This window comes from Schistocerca piceifrons, chromosome X (assembly GCF_021461385.2).
Source record: "Schistocerca piceifrons isolate TAMUIC-IGC-003096 chromosome X, iqSchPice1.1, whole genome shotgun sequence".
Taxonomy (NCBI): Eukaryota; Metazoa; Arthropoda; class Insecta; order Orthoptera; family Acrididae; genus Schistocerca; species Schistocerca piceifrons.
Genome location: NC_060149.1, coordinates 255,110,305 through 255,132,403, shown reverse-complemented (window position 1 = coordinate 255,132,403; position 22,099 = coordinate 255,110,305). Strand labels below are relative to the sequence as shown.

Here is a 22,099-nt window from a genome sequence, read left to right as displayed (position 1 = left end):
GTGATAACTATGATCATGCTTCTCATACTTCCACAACCTACATGCTCTGCATTACAGCCTCAGAGTTCTTGGGAAATGAATCTTTTTTGATGCAGTCCCTCTCAATAAAAATCTATGACGCAGTGGATGTTTCGGTTCTTAGCTCACATTGCTGAGCTTATAAACAAATAGAGATATTAGAGCAATAATTGGTAACGTGTTTTTTTTTTTTCCCCCTCCCAGAGAATTTTTAGACAGTATGCTACTTGATACCTTATTCTAGTGTATAAGTTTTTGCCTTTGTCAGTACATTCACAAACAATGACATTTATTTGTAATTTGCATAATATATAATTTATAAAGGATTTTTAACTTTGATGATATACTCGTGTCCTGATGTTGTTGATGGATGTAAACTTTTAGTAAACTGTTATTGCTGTCTGTCGTTGTTAGATGCAATGTTTATTCAGTGACATTATAAAGTTGTTTGATAATTTGCTGTTGGACCTATATTATAATATGTTTTGTATTATTTGATAGTCATAGAAATTCAAGTTGGACAGCTAGTTGTTTACGCAGAGGTACTTACATTTTATGGGTTGTGTATATGTGGAACTGTTGTTGATGTGTTTGTAATCACTGGTGTTTTGTTTATCCAGTATCCCTATATAAATTTTCAATAAAATTATTGAAAAACTGTGTGCACTTGAAATCAGTTTGTTCATTTAGTATGTCGTAGGGATAATCCTTCGAGTGTATGTACATTTCAAATTCCTCCAAAATATTCATGATTAGATGTTTTTGCAGGATTTGTAGTGCATTTTCAGTGTTTCATCGTTGTGTTTTTCATATTTGAAGTGCGTTGTGTTTTTTATTTTTAGATGTATGAAGAAGGTAGTTTGGTTGTTATTTGTTTCTTTCATCTGTTTTCATGCTTTCATTCCACAACCAACAGAATCCTAAATTTGCCACTTCAACAAGAGATCATGCATAAAGAAATAACTACAGTACAATACAATTTATTGTAACCACTTGTTTTAAAGAAAAATGTTATGTACTGTGACTATGGCTTCACTACACGTCGCATGCAAGAACAATTATGATGCTAATGTGGTTTTACAGCTAGACGACAAAAACACACCCTAAAAAGGGCCCTGTAAATCATAAAATAACACTAATGAGAGAAACTGCATTAAAAAAAGATCATCTACATAGCAACAAACTACATGGGAAAACTCTCCAATAAACTAAACTCCCTACTAAAAAATACAAATCTGAAATTAACATTCAGACCGACAAATAATATAAGCACAAAACTATATTCAGGAAAAGCAAGACTCCTGAAACACTTAAATCCTGGAATCTACAAAATTAATTACAATAACTGCACAAAAGTTTATGTAGGACAGAAGGGAAGAAATTTCAACATTTGATTCAGAGAACACGTGAGAGAAACAAATAACAATCAATCCACCTTTTTAACACACCTCAAAAATGAAAAAACACGAAGTTGACAACATTGAAAACACACTAAAAATCGTGCACAAAATCGCATAAGGTCCAATCGTGACTATTTTGGAGGAATTTGAGATACACCTACGTTATTATCTCTATGATATACTAAATGAACAAACAGATTCCAAACACACAGTTTTTTTAAAAAAATTATGTAGTGATAACGGATAACCAAAGTACCAGGGATTACAAGCACATCAATAACAGTTCCACAGATGCACGACCCACAACAACATAAGTTTCTTGGAGCAAACGACTAGCTGTCAAACTTGAATTTCTACAATTATCAAATAATAAAAAAGGACACACAAAAACGTCCAACAGCAAATTATCAGACAACTTTAAAACATCACTGAAAAATATTGCATCTGACAGCTACAGATGGCTATAATAGATCACTCAAAGTTGACATATATCAGTCTACAATGTCAGGACATGAGTACAGCATTAAATGTAAAAACCTTTATACATTATATATTATGTAAATTATAAATAAATGTGATTCTCTGCAGATGTACTGATGAAGGTAACAAAGTTGAAATAAGCTTATATTCTAAAATAAAGCATCAAACAGCATACTGTCTACCAATTCTCTGCATAATGTCCCACTATGACATAATATACACTGCACGTCCCACAATGAAGAAACTAATGCTTTTCTTAATGTTCATAATGGATTTGTCGTTGTACTTAAGTAATACCCTTTTCTGTGGTTTGAATATTGTGGGCATGTTTTGAGAACTTAATCCTTGGCTGGAGTACTGTGTTTTGAGGATCAAGTACACATGAGAATAACAAGAAACTACGAGGCACTTTCTGTTACACTCAGATGACGGGCTATGTAAGGTCATAAAATGCTGACTCTTTGCTAGTATCTTGGTGTGTGATTCCACTTCAACTGACAATCATTGTCCATAAAATTTGTGTGTTAATTACCCAGTCTATTGAATTATCGTGTACATTTAATCATACAATACTATTTTCCCTCCTCAGGCTAAAATGCACACAATTTGTTTTCTTTATGTTCAGTGTTAGTTTACAAATTGTAAACATTCCTGATGCTTTCATTTGCTTTGTCTACCGGGAATTTAGGTGTTTCATCTGTAATGACCATGTTTCTGTAATCTGCACATTATTGAAAAGTAAGTTCCTGTGTTTACCAGTTAGAGATGATGACAAATGGACGAGGGATCTCATTTCATCTTGGTGTAAGTATCCCCCAGAAGTGAGAATATTACCCAGCCAAGTGAGCAGAAGCCCTGACCAGGCTACCTGCACGTTTGTGTTTGCACTTGAGGAAACAGGGAGGGGAGGAAAGAACAGTGTACACTCCAGTATTATTTCAAGTTTAATACTGGCATGTGCTACACATCTATACACCGATACCCTGCATAGCACAATAATTAAACATATATCAGCACTACTATTTGACAATACTCCTTGACACAACTACTTTTACTCACAGTAAAATATGTATGAATCTGCATTTAGTCTAAATAAACAAATGACCACTTGACTTCTGATGCTTTCTTGAAATGCGGGCTACCTTTTTTGAAACTGTCATCTTATTTGTACAGAACAATATGCTTATTATGGCATTTTGTTTTTTAAAAAAGTTCATAGATGTTCATTTTTCTCACTAGGGGAAGACTTGGGGATGGGGTCGAGAATGGTCTGAATGGTGCTGCACACTGGTGCCCAAAATTAAAGCAACAAATTGCTATTTCCCTGTCTTGTGTCTGATTCACCATATAATCATACAAACTATCACCAGATGCTATACAGTTGTGTTCTGCATGGAAAATGGCATTCTGGTCAATGGACAACCACATGAATGATGATGTCAGGGCACTTATCAAACAGGGTAGGGTCCCCTCGGTAGTCCCACATCCACAATCGCTGTGTGTACAGTCACCGACGGTGCAGTACAGCAAAAAGAAGATGCCTACCAGACACTCTGTGGTGAAGGGCCATAAAAATAATGGAAGCAGAACAGTTGCAAACTGAGGAGGCTCAGTGGCTTAATGTGAATCGTTCTGTCATTTTCGGATGTGACAAAAATTTATAGAGACTGAAACAGTACTCCAAAGACTGGGGCAGGGACAACCACATGTGTATCAGAAAGAGAGGACTGTTATTTGGATGTAAGGGCATGACAGTACTGCCTTAGTACTGCACAGCACCTGGCACCTGACCTTGCAGCGTCCACTGGACATATTATATCGAGACAAATGGTGTACAGAAGGCTTCAGCAGAGTGTCCTTTATTGTTGGAGACTTGCTGTATGTGTACCTCTGATGCGTCTTCATGGAAGGGAATGTCTAGAGTGGAGTCGTCAACATGCCATGTGGGCCGTCGAACAGTGGGCCAATGTTTTTAACACAGATGAAAGCAAGAGAGGTTAATGTTTTCTTGGAAGTGGAAAGTATTACACGCATGCCATGGCCTGCTCGCTCTTCTGATTTTAATCCCATAGATCATGTCTGGGGTGCTCTAGGGAGATATGTTGCATCGTGTCAGCATCCACTAACCACTCTCTAAGGCTTGCAAGCAGCTTACCTGGAAGAATGGTCATTATTGCCTCAACATGAGATTTGACAGTATCATTCACAGCATGCAGTGTCATTGTCAGGCCTGTATTGCTGCCAAAGGTAGTCACACCACATACTGAGCACATTAACCAGTTGTAGGAATGTGTGTGCAAATCTGCTAAGTTCGAAGAAATGAAGACAATTTTTGTCTACAGTTATGCATGTTGGAGTTCCATATGTCCTGTATTATTTACATTGTTTCTACTTAACTGTCATCTGTTTAGTCTGTTTTATGGCAAAATAAACATAACTGTGCAAAATTCCTGTTTGTTGCTTTAATTTTGGACATTTGTGTAGTTTAAGGTGCCAAGTACCATAACCTAAAGGCATCTCGTCGGAAAGCAGATTGGTGGTGTTTACATAGCTGAGTGCATATGGTATTAGCCTGGCACTCTTGGGGTCTTGAGTTCAATAAAAATTGTGTGATTATTTTATTTTATTGTTGGCGGCATCAAAATGCATTGGTATATATGTGTGAAATTAAGGGAGAAGACTGTTGAATTTAGGTTAGACACTGATTTATGGCAGCAAAATTAACATGAAAAACCAATACTGCAGAATTTAATTAAAGAGGTTTCCACTTAAATTAATTGAAAACTGGATGTCTATGTGGCAAAATGTTCTTCAGCGTTGGTGGTACAAGAACAGTTTGTTACTTATGTCTTTGTTACTTATGTCTATGATATCAGCCTAAAAATTGTAAACTGTATCATATTAATTAAAATTGTATGTGCTTGCTGCATATTAAATATAAAATAAATTCTATTTTAACTCTTTGTTGTCTGCTTTGTAAAAAAATGTAAAGAAGGTGGTTATCAGCTGTTACCAAAAATGAAAGTAGTGCAAGGATGAATAAAAAAGGAGAAGAAAAACAAAATTCACTTTGTATGAGAATCAATTCCATATCCCAGCATAGTAACCTAAAACCCATGCTTGGTAGTAGTCATGCTGTGGGGACATTTTAATGGCTGCTAACATTGCCTCATTTACTCCACCACGGTGAATGACTAGGGTGAGATAACTGGCACTTTATGCTACATCTCCATTCCATTTGTTCTCCAATCCCCATCTCTGACACAGCTTCCTCCCATTCCCTGTTTGTTTGGTAGCCTTGAAGTCCAGTTGTGTGTAACATAAGCTGTGAAGGTCTGTGTAGTAACACATTTATCCATATAGTCGATGGCATATTTATTGTGAGCCCTTTCCTGCTTTCCCTTTGGTGTTAATACATAAGCTCGCCTCATTTCGTTAGTGTGCCTCCTGCTGTAATTTATTCACCACATACATACTTAGCAGTAATATTTTTGTTCCACATTCAGACACTTCTTCCATCTACACTGTCATTTCTTTCTCTTTCTCATTACGATTAAATTGAATGATTTTATCAGCAAGCCACCTCAGTTGCCTGTGAAGGCATTTCACACAATCAGTTTCCATGCTCGCACTGGCAGGTAACACCAAACACTATTTTAAATTGGAGCTTGGCTATACCCAGTGATGGGGCCATGTCAGTTCCTGCTACTTCCTGATCTACATTTATCTTCGTCAAGTAACAGCTCCATCACCTGCCTGAATAGTGTCTTGTTGACTAAAGGGAGGCATCCTGCACGTGATTTTCTACATACTCATACCCTGTCATTCATGTGTACCAACATGTGGCACTACTCGTTAGTCCAAGTGATGTTTTCCACACTTTGAGCAGCCAGTGGATGTCTTCCTGCAGCTATTCTGAGAACACCCAAAGGTTGGTGTTTCTGCAGCCATGCTAGTGTATGTGCTCTGCGATAAGCAGAAGTACACCTCTGAGATGGTGGCTATTGTAGTCCATAGTGAGGACATGATTTTGGATGGCATCACTGTTCACTGTGTAATGTTGTTGTTCAGCGCTCTCCCCACCTTGCTTTCCACCACCCCAAGTCCCCATGTGCAGATGTATGCTGTTGCTACCTGCTCTGTACTCTAGTTCCATATCCTCCTTTTAGAGGAAAAAAAAGTCAATATTGAATCCTTCCAAGAATTGCAAATTTCAGTTAATCTCATTGGTGCATTTCGTTAGCTTCCCACAAAATAAATAGACTTCTTTCATTTTCCTCCATTCAGTTCCAGGTTTCAATTTTCCTTTTCCTCCATTCAGTTCCAGGTTTCAACTTTCCTTCAGTCATACCAGAACAAGAATTTTGTGTGTGAAAGACAGGGAGTTCATACAGCTCTTCATGTCCTGTCTGTTATATTCCACTTGTTTTCTCCCCATTTCTAAGTATAAGTTTTGATCAATGCGTATGATTTAGAGTTTCATATTTTGGCTTACATTACCCATTTGTAAGATGTATTTCATGTTGTCTAGGCATGTGTTTGTAGCTTTGTTTATTTCAAAACTTTCTTCTGCCATTTTCAGTCATTTGAACGAGCAATGAAGTTCTCATTTGAAGAACCTCATGTGTGGATGCAGAAAGCTCTCTGTTTAATGTCAATGGGTCAATACCCTCGAGCTTTAAAAGTTTTGAAGGAAGTGATACGTCTTTTACCTACTAAGGTCCTTCCATGTCTGTTAGCAGCTCGTATTTGCTTTGAACACACAAACCAGGTAAAATGTTCCTAATTTTCTTGTATACTGTTGTCATTGCATTTCTGTGAATTATAATCATAAACCCTGTGCTTGATCATGTGCAGGCTGTGGCTAATTGCTGCTGTGTATGACAGGTGTATAAGGATGATATCAAGACTTTCTATTAGTTTGAATAATAGACATGTTGTTTGTATAAGTTCCTTCAGTTTTAAACATTTGTACTGGAAAATATGTAAGATTAATGATATCTAAATTGATAATCAGTTTCCACTTTTGTCCCTTATACAATTTATGTTTAGCACAACTACAGTGGAAGGGGTGAAAATAACAACTCACCATTTAGTTGTGTAGGGTGATCAATAGGCACTTAAGCTTTTGGATTATTGAAGGACGTGGTGTAAGTAAAATTCCCGTGGACATCCCACAGTCCTCCTGATTGGAATTTCCACTGACCACCACCACCACCACCACCACCACCACCACCACTACCACCTCCTCTCCCCCCCCCCCCCCATCCCCCCTGCCCCCATCCCAACACTCACTGTACACCCTTGCTCTCTTCTTCCCTGTGATCTCCACCCTACCCAATCCACTTGGTTCACGTGGGTGCACCACACACACAGCTCCTGCCTGTCCCAGAGTGAGCTTACTTGTTCACTTGCTGGTTCATTTTTCCAATCATCAGCAATGCTTTCCTACAACCCTCCCTCCCCATCTTCGCACCCCCCCCCTACTCCTCTCTCTCTCTCTCTCTCTCTCTCTCTCTCTTTCTGTGTGTGTGTGTGGGGGGGGGGGGGGGGGAGGGGGTCCAAAAGCTGCCAAAGTTTATATTACTTCCAAATTATTTACTTTGTCAGAACTCTCTGTACCATATTGAAATTGTAGCGTACGCTGAAGCTATGCATGTTCTGACATGATTTTGAAAGCATTCAATTAAAAATTAATTACATTAGAATTACTTACTTATCCAAATACACAAACCATTTCTGCACCTTATTATTTCTCAGTTTATATATTATAATGATCTTGATCAATAACACCTGAAATACAAATTGTAAAGTTGATGACTATACTTATATTTCCTCATTTTAAGAATTTTGTTTTTATCTGCAGGTAGATTTTGAGTTTATCTTTCAAATTTAGAATGTAGTCTGCATATTGCGGAACATGCTTAGCTCAAAATACGGAATTTCATTATGTATGGTGTATAAGTATCATTGTAATTTAATTTTATAGGAGGAGGTGATCTGTGTTTTGGTTATCTTTCAGAATAGCAGCGGTCATTACTACTGATAGAATCACGTGAAATAGAATACAGTGCTTCCGCTGTTGTATCCTCTTTTTTTTTTTTTAAATCCTCTTTCAACTAATTCCTCTATCCTGCAAAAAGAAGGAACCATTGCTTTATTTAAAATGTTGTTATTGGCAGTACTGAGAGTTCTCTGCCGACAGCAGATACTGGTCAGCATTCATGCCTTTGCATTTTTTACAATTTTCTTAATAAAATTGTCTTTTTTATGTAAAGAAATGTTGTTTCTGGTGCTAGGTAGGTGGATATCCATTAGCCATATTAGCATTGTAGTTACATCTGCCTCACACTCGAATCAGTGTATTTTTTGGTGCTTTGTTGAGTATTGTCAGCAGTAAAAATAAATTTGCGGTGTAATTTGCATACAGATACAGTGGCTGGTAAAAAGTTCTTGTGACTTTGACTCTTTAATTGGAGTATTATTGCACCATGTATCTTCCCCTCCCTGCTCAAACCCTAGTTATCTCTCCTTCTACCACTGATACATTTCCTGTAAGAATGTATCTACAGTTGGAAGTTATTCACTCAATAGTTTGTAACACTTACAACAATCAACAGAGTTATTCATATGCATCATGATGGATAAAAGTGAGAATCTCATCACTATCAATTTCAGTGTTGATGTTTTATTGTTAGATACATTTGTTTGAATTTACTGAATGTTCTTCTAATTGCACTGTTAAGAAATGGGATACGAGAAGTGGTGGTAATAGGAAGCAGGGTTGTAATATGAAACATCATAGTATTTGGAGACTGATAATGCCACCAGGTGGCAGCTTCAGTTATCACAATTGTAATGTTCTGTTTCTGCCACTAGAGGCAGCAGAGGTCAGTATCTCATTGTTTATGGCCATGAGTAGACACACATTGTTTTCCAACCTCCAAAGGTTTTTTGCAAGGTTAGCTTCAAATGGCTTGTCTGCTACCTTTATTTACAAGTTAGCACACTGTTTCTACTTTACGATTTAGTAATAGAATTAAACCTACAAATTATAATGTTAGTTACTTGAAATTGTTTATCGAAAGTCTAGTTTCATTGGTTAGTTTCAGAAATGGCATTGGGTGGAAATACAAAACACGTTGTTCCATATTACAGCACCTCTTTTGTTTTGTATGTGTCACCATGCCAAGAGGCAGGTTATGGCCTAAAAAAGGGGAATGCGACAGAAATGGCGCCCTGAAGATACGGTTCAAACAGTGATGACTGTCAGGGATAAAATGAAAACTTTAAATGTAGCAGCAAGATGTTACAATACACCAAAATCTACATCCTTTAGGAAGGTGGCTAGAAAGGGTAGAGATCTAAATAACACAGGAAAAATTGGGTAAAATACCAGTTCTTCCACAAGAAATTGAGAAGGGCCTTGTTGAGTATGCCTATTGATGGAAAAGAAGTTTTAAGGACCCACATGTAAGGACATGAGGTGAATGGCTTATCGGCTGGCAGTAAGAAATGGAATCAGCAATCCATTCACTGATGCTGTGACTGGAAGGAGATGGTTCGATCACTTCATGAACAGACACAAGAATAAGATTTCAGTACAAAAGACTGAAGGAACATCACTTGCTCGAGCCACTGGCTTTAATCGGGGTCTCATGGAATTTTTTTTATCTTCTGGAAGCTGAATACACTAAACATCATTATCCTCCTAACTGGGCCTTTGGTGTTGACGAGTCTGGTCTTAGTGTACTATAAATGACATGAAGGGAAGAAAATAGATAGGAGACATCACTGTTGCAGAGAGGGGAAGTCTGGTACTGATCATCATGTGCATGAGTGCAGGTGACAACTTTGTGCTACTGTTGATGATTTTTCCGTGCACCAATTGGACAGACAGATTGATGAAAGGTGCACCTCCTGGAGTTATTGGAAAATGTCATCCTTCAGTCTGGGTGCAGTCCTATCTATTCATGATTTACCCACTTCATTAAACACACGGAACCTACAGCTGAGTCCCCGATCTTACTCGTATTGGATGGACATTATTCTCACACCAGGAATATAGAGTCATAATGAAAACGAAAGATAATCATGTGACCATTCTGTGCTTGCCACCTCATACTACACACAGACTACAGCCCCTCAATAAGACTTTCATGAGCTTCATAATGTCATACTACAGTGAAAAGTTTAGGCAGGCACTAAGAACAGGCAGTACAGACACCTACGATATTGTGGAGGAGTTCGGAAAGGCATATCTCAGAGTCCGAAGTGGTGCTGTAGCAGTCAATGGATTCAAATGTACTGGCATTTGTCCATTAAACAGAGGTTTATTCACAGAAGCTGATCTCACTGCATCTGAACATGAAGCAGAACAGGTTGCCAACAGTGGTAAAGCACTTTGTGGTGGTGGTGGTGGTGGTGGTGGTACTGACCTACAAACGACTGGAGGTGATTCGAAAGAAGGCATTGTGGGGGGAGGGGGGGGGCGAAAGGAAGGTCAGACAGCAGGTCCATCAACACCTGTAGGCTATGTCAAGCCACAACACACATTCCAGTACAAATTTCATCAAGTTCAAGACATCAAGCAAAGGTTGGAAAGCACTTTCAGCTACTGTCCTAACCAGTTCACCCTATAAAAACTCATTGAAGTGTTCCATAGACAAGCAACAAATTAAACTGAATCTACCAAAAAAAGGCAACAGTTCTGGTATCTTCATCTTATAGCATAAAAAAGGGCACCAAGATCAACCAGGAATTAGGAAAATGTCAAACAAATCAGAAGACTGTTGACACCGGGAAATGAAGACTGTTCTATGCAACAAAAAGAAATGAAGAAGGAAGTTCTAGCAAGGAAGAGGAAATAGCACAATCTTTTGATAGTTCAAACTTGATAGAATCTGCTGGGAAAGAAGTTCCTGAAAATGATGATCCAGTCTATCTGTTTTGTGGTCAGGCATTTAAAAAGTCAAAATGTGGAGAACTTGGGTTCAGTGTGCCATGTGGCAGGAACAGTCATATTTTTGCAGTTAGTGTGAGACTGAAGTGTTCATTTGTGACTTTTGTTCATGAACTTGAAATTGTCAATCGTAATTGTTATTTATAGCTCACAAAAACAATTTTACTACAAAGTCTCTTCGGGTTTGCTGCCATATCCTAAAATCAACTCGATTTGATATTTTGGAGATCCAACTGGTTGCCATCTTCAGGAGAATGCTGCTTCTGCTGATGAGTCCCGCTGAGAACTGATGCCAGGCTGCAAATCGACATCCTATGTAGCTCACCATACCGTACACTGCACATGTGCCACCCATCATGGTTGCTGCCCTCTAAGACTGTGAGGTGGCACTGCCCTTAGCAGAACACTGGCAGCAACGATATATCACACTCAGGGACGATTTTCGAACACTCGGACTGGCCGCACCGAAAAATGTTCTGTTTTGATGCAGGATAGTACAGGATTCCACGTCCTGCTAAGATGAAACCCTCTGTCTCTGTTAATTAAATTAGCTGCCAACCTAATTTCAATTGCCTCTTTATAGACACTGTTCAAAAACAGGAAGTGTTGGCAGCTATCACATTTTCATTAAATTTAATACCGTGTCCCTCATTTAAGCAGTTTTCTACTACTGCCGATTTTTCCAGCTGTTGTAGCCTCATATGACGATGATGATCCACATGCCTGTCACGAACTGTGAGAATCGAACGGCCGATGTAAGCCTTCCCACATTGGCACTAGTCCCTTAGTTTGATTAGTGAAAAACTGGATGAAGAGTTGGTGAAGCTTTCTCGTCATGTGCTGACATCCACACATTTTTTATTTAACGGCAACCTTTTTGAAGGGAACGATGGAGTGGCTATGAGTAGTCCTTTATCACCCACAGTCACCAATTTATTTATGAAGGACTTTGAGGTTTCAAGTATTTATCATACAACATATGTTCCTCTTTCCATGCTATCATTTGCAAAAACCTTGTTTCAGTATGTTGAACTGTTTATGATATATGATGATTGTTATGACCAAATATTCGCGATTTGCGGGGATGGAAGTGGGCGCGTTGTGCATGACATTCTGTCCGATATAAAAGTCAATAATTCAAGAATGAACTGAGGTCATTCTGCGCTCAGTTTGAAGTAAAATTTTGATATCTTATCTACATTTCATTCACGGTAGTGCATCTCTCTACTATAAGTAGACATGTCAAAGACAGGCTGATGCAGTTCGAAATGGCATAACTCCTTCATCTGTTATTATGGAAGTTATTGTTGTTCATATGCTGTGATAGTTGATATGCACACTGATTCACACAATCGGGTGCATAATTTGATGGCTACAGCACATCAGGTAAATATAGATGGGTCTCTTGTGAATAATGTTTTATTTACAAGTAAATTCCTGCTTTTTAAAGGCAGGAGTAGATATTATGAAAGAGATAGAAGGTGGCTGATTTATAGCAACAACAAATACTGCAAAATGCATTGAATGGTGGAGAAAAGTGACTCTCATTTTTTTAAATTGTCTGTGAAACAAAAGATCAGCACATGCTGATACAGCTTGTACTGTATACTGGAGTCCTTACACACTCAATATAATGAAGTTACTACTTTACTGGCAGAAAAGAATTTCACTTACAAGTAAAGAGCTTGCAGGAAGATTGGTGGATTTCCTGAAACCATTTAGAGGGGGGCACAGATAGATATAAAAGAACCTACAATCTGATTAGGTCTTTGATTTCAAACACTTCAGTAAATCTGAAGTGTGAATTACAATGACTGTGAGCTTAGTTTAACTACTGCATGTCATACTTTGTATAGCTTCATTGTACTACATGGAAAGGATAGATTTGTAATTAACTACTGTACTTTATGTATACCAGCATTTAGGTATTTTTTAACAGAAAGTAAAAGGGATTAGAACTGTTTCCAAATAGAACATTCCTATGTTTCTTTGGCCATCTTTGTGTAAACTCCATATGCTTGGCATAAATGGAAAGCAGTAAATTCTTCACAGCATGTGACAAATGTGTGCAAGTTATGCTGGCACAGCATGCAATCATTAACATAATCGTTTTTGTGCAATTACTGCATAGTGTGTTATAGTCAGTGATAAGTATTGTAATTTGTATGAGGGTTGGAACGTTAATAGTGGCAACTATTTATTTACAGCCCGTACAAAATATACATGTTCCAAAGTTTTACTGACCTTCACAGTAGTCACCAGCATTGTGTATAACCCGTTGCCAGCAATGTGGAAGTCGTAGGATACTCTTAGCAGTGCCAGTTGTGTTGATAGTTCGAGCGGCGCAGTCTATTGCCTGATGAATTTGTAGCAGTTCTGAAGCGAATGCCGTGAAGAGTTTCCTTCAGTTTAGAAATTGAGTTGAACTCACAACCAGCTTAGAGACGGAAGTGATGACACTTTCTGCAGGACCTGACCATTATTTTGCAGGACAATGCTCATGCACATACAGTGCAAGCTGTTACTGATTTGTGTGACTGATGGGGCTGCTAAGTGCTATACCACCTACTGCACTCCCCTGACTTAAGCTCTTGTGAGTTAAACTCGATTTCTAAACTGAAGGAAACACTTCATGGTATTTGCTTCAAAACTGCTACAAATTCGTCGGGCAATAGACTCGAACGGTCAACACAACTGGCACTTCTAAGAGTATCCTACGACTTTCACGTCACTGACGACGGGTTATACACAATGCTGGTGACTACTTTGAAGGTCAGTAAAACTTTGAAACATGTATCTATTTTGTACGAGTTGTAAATAAATAGTTTCCATTATTAAAGTTCCAACCCTCGTATAATATTTCCCCAATGTAAAACATGTAAAATGCAATTTTCCGGGTACACAGTCACAATTTGTACATCAGCTCTCTAATAGATTTGTGCTTTGCTACTGGCTCGGCAAGGTGCCAGCAAAGACATGCACAGTTATCCGCGTTTCCAGATTCTGGATGTAGACGTGGAGCAAGTACGTGACCAAGAAGTCATGTGTGGCCAGCCACTAGCGATTAGCCCCCTCCAGCAGGCAATTTGTAAACAGGTCGGGCATAGCATTGTAGCACTGTGGTAACTATTATCCCCAGTTAGTTTTACTAAGTGAGGTGGCACAGTGGTTAGCACACTGGACTCACATTCAGGAGGACAATGGTTCAATCCCGCGTCCGGCCATCCTGATTTAGGTTTTCCATGATTTCCCTAAATCGTTCCAGGCAAATGCCAGGATGGTTCCTTCGAAAGGGCATGACCGACTTCCTTCCCCGTCCTTCCCTGTCCTTCCCTAATCCGATGAGACCAATGACCTCGCTGTTTGGTCTCTTCCCCTAAACAACCCAACCAACCCCCCGTTAGTTGAACAGAACTCTACAGGACATTCTTGAGTTCACACCACAAATAACTCAGATTACAGGCTTTGGTACTCAGAAAACTTTAGCTTGGCTTGATGAGGTACCCCATAAAAGTGATCATGTATGACATTATGGAATAAATGTAGTTAAAGTGTACTATCTTTTTCATTTTTACCTCACATGTCTGACAACATCCACATTTCAAATCCGCAGGGGCTCACAACTCTCTTGCGTAACTGTAGGAAAACAGTGTTAAAGGTTAAGTTGACTAAGGCAAAAGTGAGGGCTCACTGTAGCCCAAAATATAATGAAAATAGTCAACAATTGACAAGAGAAAATCATCGCCTTTAGGTAAATTTCAGCTCTACATAAATATGTCAAGGTAAGGGGATGAATCTGAAAAATGAATATTATTTCCACTCATTGACTTTGGCCATTCCTCTTGATTAGCCATTTCGAAACAGATTGCTCTCAGTTTACAGAGCAGAGAAAAATATAACTGCCAAATTGCTATGTTGAAGAAAGCATACTTCAAAATGTAGATTACATTAAAGGGTATTCAGGAATCTGGACTTGCAGCGAATTTTGCTACCCATATGAAGACATCTACTGTAAAGATCAGTAGAACTGGTACTGGACATTAACTCAGTCTATTTGCAATGGTTTCTGTTTGTGACCAGAGGAAGCAACATGCCAAAATTGAAGTGCACAGTTGACAGAGAACGATTCTAGCTTTATTAGAGGAGAGAGCAGCTACGAAGGTGGCTGAGGGTCTGATGTGCAGAAGCATGTGGAAGTGTACCACGTGACTCACGGTCAATCACATGCCAGTGACATTCTTGTCTTCCTTCTGTGTGGGTTGTGCTGTGTTCGGAAGTTCTAACTGTTTATTTCAGTAATTGTGTTCTGTGCTGAGTGCTGACTGCCTTCATAGCGTTCCTTATGAGTGATAGTAAGCAATCATGCCAAGTGCTACACAAACAGGCAAGAGGAATAGTGTTCGGTGTATACCATTACTTTAAGAGAGAATCTTCCGCTGAATCCACACTGACACAAGTAGTGGGTCGCACTGTTGCCAAATGCCAGGAGCAGACAGCTGAAGCCTGTGGTATTGGTTTGAGGCTGTTCAGAGAATATCCAGCAAAGCTAAGGCGTCTATCCAAGCCTGCGGCTCAGCTGTTTGCAAATCACCAGGGAAGCAACATAACCACAAAAAAGAAATGGCTGAGCTAGATGATTTTGCGAAAAAGTTTTACGGCACATAGTGTTCAGCATGTATGCTGAAGGTGAGTATCCAACAGCAGAGAAACTAGTTTCAAGTACAAAAGAAGCTGAAAATTTTAACGGAAGCAAATGGACCATGTTGAGGATACTGAAAGACATGGGGTTCAGGTATCAGAAAACAAACGATGGTAGGAAATTATTAATTGAACGAAATGATATTGTAGCTGCAAGGACTGTGTTTCTGAGAACAATGCAGGAGATTGGAGAAGCTGGCACATCACAAATTTATTACTTAGATGAAACTTTCGTTAATCAGAACCATGTAAGGGCTATGTGCTGGAAAATGAGCGATGGGTGTGGTGGATTAAAAGTTCCTGTCGGTAAGGGTAACAGAATTATAGTGCTTCATGTCGGATCAGCAAATACTGGCTTTATTCCCCAGGGTAAGCTGATTTTTAAGGCACCTAAAGCTAAGAATTCATAAGGTTATCACTCTAAAATTACGTACAGCATCTTCAAACGGTGGTTTACACAACAACTTTTGCGACATATTCCTGCGTCTTCATTATAGTCATTGACAATGCGAGCATCCACTCAGTGCAAGTTCCCTCAGGGGGCTCAGCATTCGTTTGCTGTGTACGGGCTTGGCGAACCCGGGGTCCTCGAGCTGTGGACTGGTGTGCGCCGCCAGTCTGCTGATACCGTAAGCTCTGGGCATGCTTCAGCGACCTCAGTGTGGCGCAACGGTGGAACGTTGTGTGTCTTAGGGACCAGGGATCTTGGCTTGATTGTCTGGATCGCGAGGACAGTACATACCTCTATAAAAAACCCTTCAATCTTAAGGTGTGCTGCACGCCGATAAGATGCATGGCTGATGAGGTGGAACAGTCACTAGCGGGCAACCTCTGGGGAACCTGCCGCACCTCAGTTGTACAAGGCTTATCCAGGCATGCGGGGCTCTGTCTGGATGGACGTAAGTTTCCCTAGCTGCTCATGGGACGACCATGGATACCACGAATTCTTCGTCCTTTCCTCCTTCTAATTTTTCTCTGGCCAATGGGATGGGTGTTAGGCACTACTGCCCAATCCAACAAGAGGGCTAGGTTAGCCAGACCTTCTGACTCAGGTGTCAGCAAACGTACAGCAGTTCAGAGTAACAGAGCACATACTGACAACCAGAATGTGTGTTTTAATAATAAAAAGGAAAGAGGGTTCCTTTGAAAAGGTTTTGCCATTCTATATCCAAAAGGGTCTAGAAGGAATAGCTGGAACTTTAAAATCAGTGAAGCGTTTACGGAATGGGACACTGCTTGTTGAAACATCAACCCTTTCAGCAGGCAGTTAACCTTCAAACAGCTAAAAGGTTGCGGGGATACACTATCGATACAGAGCTTCACAGCACTCCAGTAAGGGTGTTGTTACCTGTCAGGATCTCATTGACATTCCTGTAGAAGAATTAAAGAGTGAGTGGGCTCAGGAGGGAATTGTTGACGTTCAGAACATCATGAAAAGGGTGGATGGGAACCTGGTGAAATCTGACTCCTTCATTCTTACTTTCAATACCTCCAAACTCCCAGAACACGTCAAGGCAGGATTTCTTCGACTAAACGTCCGGTCGTATGTCCCAAACCCAATGCGCTGTTTTAAGTGCCAGCGTTTTGGACATACAACTCTAGGGTGTAAAGGAGAAGTGATGTGTGGCAACTGTAGTAAGGCTGCCCATGACGGAATTGACTGTTCGTCGCCTGTCAGATGTATAAACTGTTCTGAAAGCCACCCTGTTTGGAGTAGGGACTGTAGAATCTTCCTAGAGGAACGCAAAATACAAGAAATAATAACAACTAAGCGTATCCCCTACAGTGAAGCCAATGCAGCCCCCCCACATTCGTTACGTCTTTTGCTTCCTTTGTTCAGAAGCCGCCTCCACAAGTCGATGCATCTACACAGACGGAGGTTGTTAGTGTTGGCACGAACACCTGCACATGTCAGTGCACTTGCAAGGCAGCAAGTGTATCAGAGCCTGTAGCCCCTCCTAGAACAGCAGAGAAAGGTACAGTAGCTAACATTGAAGAGCCCCAGGCATCTCCGATTGCTGAGGCTGTTCCAAAGCCGAGCAAGGTCATAAACACCCCAGCTCCAGTTCCAGCAAAGCCCTTTAAACAAAGGAAAGCACATGTGAAGCAGCACCAACAGATTAAATCGGCTGGTAAACCATCAGATCGTGTTAATGTGGTCCCACTAGATGCTTCATCCGACTCTTCCCCTGAGCTGATGGAGTCTGAGAATGTGGGGCAATCATCTTGCCCCAAGACTGAGCCTCCACCCGCTGCAGTCTCCCCACCTCAGCGGAAAGAGAGTCAGAAAATACAACCACCGTGATGGCTCCCATATTACAATGGAACCTGCAAGGGTTCAGGACACATGTGGAGGAACTACGTCTATTGATTCAGGATAGACCTATGTGTGTGTGTCTGCAAGAGACAAATTTCAGTGAAACGTACACCCCTGAGCTATGTGGTTATGTCCTCCATAAAAAGGACAACCTGAGTGGACAGAGAGCTCGAGGAGGAGTAGGTATCTTCGTCAACACTGACTACCACTCCTCACCTCTCTCCCTCACGACGGATTTACAGGCAGTTGCAATATTAGTACATGTGCGTCATATGTTAACAGTATGTTCGCTTTACCGCCCCCCACATGATGAGCTCGATGAAGAGGCTCTCAGTGATCTTCTTACACAGCTCCCCCACCCCTTCATCCTCTGTGGTGATTTTAATGCACACAATATGCTTTGGGGCTCTGTGAGTACTTGCCCCAGGGGTAGAGCAATCGAGAGGCTTCTTCTGTCTTCCAGTGCCTATTTGCTAAATACAGGTCAAAGCACGCATTTTTGCATTGCAACTGGGTCGTTCTCTGCCATTGATCTATCGCTTTGCTCGCCAGCCATCGCCCACACTGCTGCATGGGAAGTGGTTGCTGACTTACACGGCAGCGATCACTTCCCTATCTGGATTCACCTGCCACATGCAGTGGAACCGGAAAGGAAACCGCCTCGATGGGTGCTCGGTAGAGCCAACTGGGCACTGTATAGTCAACTAGCCCAGTTTGAACATCGGGTCAGTGTCCAGGAATGGGTGGATCATATTACTGAGGTGATCCACCGCGCCAGTGAAGCGTCCATCCCACAGTCTACGGGACAACCGACGCGGCAGGCTGTCCCTTGGTGGAGCGACGAATGCCACTCTGCAATCAGGGCTAGGCGGGCAGCTCTGCGTAGGTTCAAATGCCGGCCAACTGTAGAGAACCTTGCAGCCTTTCGGGTGGCGAGGGCAAAGTGTCGTCGGATTATACGAGAGAGCAAGAAGAGGTCGTGGCAGCAGTTCCTGAACACCATTAATCGTTCTACACAAAGTTCCATTGTATTGGAGATCATCAGGAGGATTTCTGGGAGAGGTGGGAGGTGCCCTATGGCTGCTATAATGTGGAATGGCACTCTCCAAACGACCCCAAAAGATATTGCCCAGTCTATGGCGGCTCATTTTGCAGCTATTACTGCAACCGCCAGTCAGAATCCAGCTTTCCAGCCCCACAGAGTGGCTGCTGAGAGGAGCAGTTTTGACTTCCGCTCACCCAATACAGAAGAGTACAACTGCCCATTTTCCATGTGGGAACTGGATTCTGCATTGTGTGGGGCTCGTGATACATCACCTGGTCAGGATAGAATCCACTATGGCATGCTGCAGCACCTCACAGGGAGAAATAAAGAAATCCTCCTCTGACTTTTTAATCTAGTTTGGATGTCCGGTCACTTCCCCGACTCGTGGCGTGAAGCAATTTTAATTCCTCTTTTAAAACCTGGGAAAGACCGCACGTGCCCGGGTAGTTACCGTAGTGGTGCCCTCACTAGCTGCATGGGAAAGACCTTGGAGCGGACGGTCAACCGCCGCCTTGTCTGGATGTTAGAATCCAGACAACTCCTTAGTCGCTTTCAGTGTGGGTTCAGGAGGTATCGCTCCACCTTTGATAACCTGGCTCTCCTGGAGGCGGCTATACAACAGGCTTTCCTGCACTAGCATCACCTGTTGGGAATATTTTTTGACATTGAAAAGGCATACGACACAACTTGGAGGCATCTTATCATCAGGCAGCTCCACGAATGGGGTTTTCGTGGATGTCTTCCCAATTTTATTCGGTCCTTCCTGTCGCCACGTTATTTTCGGTACCAAGTCGGAGACGTACTGTCTAGTCGCTTTGGACAAGAGAACGGTGTCCCTCAAGGTAGTGTTTTGTGTGTGACGGTCTTTGCTATTGCTATTAATAGTACTACGTCTGTTGTGAAAAGTACTGTGCAGTGTTCCTTGTTTGTGGACGATTTCTCTGTATTTTGGTCTTCTTCAAGCCTTGCAACAACGACTCGTCAGTTGCAACTCACTCTGCGACATTTGGATTAATGGGCACAGAAGAGTGGTTTTAAGTTTTCAACTGATAAGTCGATGTGTGTTCTTTTTAACCGTTCTCGTTCCATTTTTGACTTGCCTGAGTTGAGGATGAGGGACACCATTCTGAATTTTAAAGACACGGTGAAGTTTCTGGGCCTCACTTTTGATTCTAAGTTTACGTGGCTGCCACACATTAAGGAACTGAAAAAATGGTCTCTTAAGGCGCTGTCTATTTTAAAAGTTCTTAGTCACCACACATGGGGAGCAGACAGGACTTGTCGACTCCGGTTTTACAGAGCCTTCGTGCGGTCCCGGCTTGATTATGGATGCACGGTGTATGGGTCTGCAAGACCCACTTATTTGAAGCTGTTGGATGTGGTGCACCATGAGGGGATTCGGTTGGCCACTGGGGCGTTCAGAACGAGCCCCATACCAAGCCTCTGTGCAGAGGCAGGTGAACTGCCACTTCACCTCCGGCGGCGTCTACTAATGGTGCACCAGGCCTATCAAACATTATCCACACCATACACACCTGCATACCACACTGTTGCTCGGCCTCCACTGGAAAGGCTTTTTCACAACTGGCAATGAGCAACAAGGCCCTATGGGATTCATGCAAAGGATTGCATTTTAGCGATGGGTGTGGCCGGTTTTAATGTTTCACGTCGAGGTTGAAGCAGATATCCACCTTCGCTCCTCCAGAGGCCCACACTGATTTTAGATTTGGCAAATTTTAAGAAAGACAGTACATTTGATTTTACTTTCAAATCTTTGTTTTTTAACATTTTAGACAGGCATCATGATTTTACAGTAGTCTACACTGATGGATCCCAACAGGGGGGTTTTCTTGGTTGCTCAGTTGTGTTCCCCAACCGTGTCATCAGGATTCACCTTCCCCAGGAATACACTGTTTTTTCCACAGAACTTCACGCAATCCTGAAGGCATTGGAGCAGATATGGTTTACTCAGGGCAAACACTTCCTAATTTGCTCTGGCTCACTGAGCGCATTACAGTCACTGCAGAACCTGTACCCAGCGGAGAAGTTGGAACAGCTGATTTACGACCAACTGTACATCCTCCAACGACAGGGCAAGCAAGTGTCCTTTTACTGGGTGCCAGGGCATGTGGGCATACGGGGGAAATGAACAAGCTGATAGAGCTGCCAAGGACGCCTGCAGATTACCGGAGGTGACACAGTGTTCTATTCCTTTGCAAGGTGTCGTTTCTGTGCTGCGGCGGAAGTATATGCAATTGTGGGAGGAGGAATGGCTGGCGGTGAGGGAAAATAAGCTGCGGTTGGTGAAACCCACCATCCAGCCATGGTGTTCCTCCTGCCGGCCACCTAGGTGTGACGAAGTGACCCTTACACGTCTTCACATAGGGCACTGTCCTCTTATGCGTGCCTTCTTACTACGGCGAGAGGAACCCCCTCTGTGTGATGCCTCTGGCGCACGAATCACTGTACGCCATATTTTAGTTGAGTGTGATTTATATTGTTTTGTCAGGGCGGAAGTTAATATTAGTGGGGATCTGCCCTCGATTTTAGCCGATGACGGGGTGAGTGTCAAGAAAGTTTTAAGGTACTGTGATGTTTCTCGGCTTCAGCCAAAAATTTTAGGTTGGAATTTTTAGTGTGTTGCCGAGTGGCTTACCACTCCTTTTTATTCTTGTAATAGGCCAGTTCCAAACATGTGCTATGTGTTTCATTTTAACCCCTTCCCCTACGTTCTCTTGCAGTTCTCCTCTTTATGTGCTGCTTTCCACTTTGCTACTGTTGACATGAAACTGCCTATGTAGACGTTCACCTATAATTTTAGTCCTGTTTTTGCACTTTCTGCATTTTAGTGACACTCATCTGTTGTTGTTTCCGTTCGGGCGCTAAAGACTACACTGTTGACCGCCCATAACACCATATCCATCCATCCATCCATCCATCCATCCATCAGTGCAAGTGAACAAAGCTCCTAATACAACCTCCAAAAAGGCAGACATTATTGCATGGCTGTCATCTAACGGAATACCTCATAACTCATTGCATACCAGAGCAGAATTGCTGTTTCTTGTCAATCACCACAAGCCTGCATACAGAGTTCATGAGATGGACGAAGTTGCAAAGCAGTATGGGCACTGTATCGTTAGAGTATCCCCATACCATTGCCATTACAACCCAATTGA

General features: G+C 41.5%; 1 protein-coding gene across 1 annotated transcript in view; it reads left to right on the top strand.

The window, feature by feature from the left end:
• LOC124722862 (tetratricopeptide repeat protein 7B-like) overlaps positions 1 to 22,099 on the top strand; it is a 223,549-nt gene that overhangs the window by 107,847 nt on the left and 93,603 nt on the right. The window contains exon 9 of the mRNA XM_047247992.1: positions 6,481 to 6,669. Coding sequence (XP_047103948.1) covers positions 6,481 to 6,669 — 189 coding nt within the window. The remainder of the gene's footprint in view (positions 1 to 6,480; positions 6,670 to 22,099) is intronic.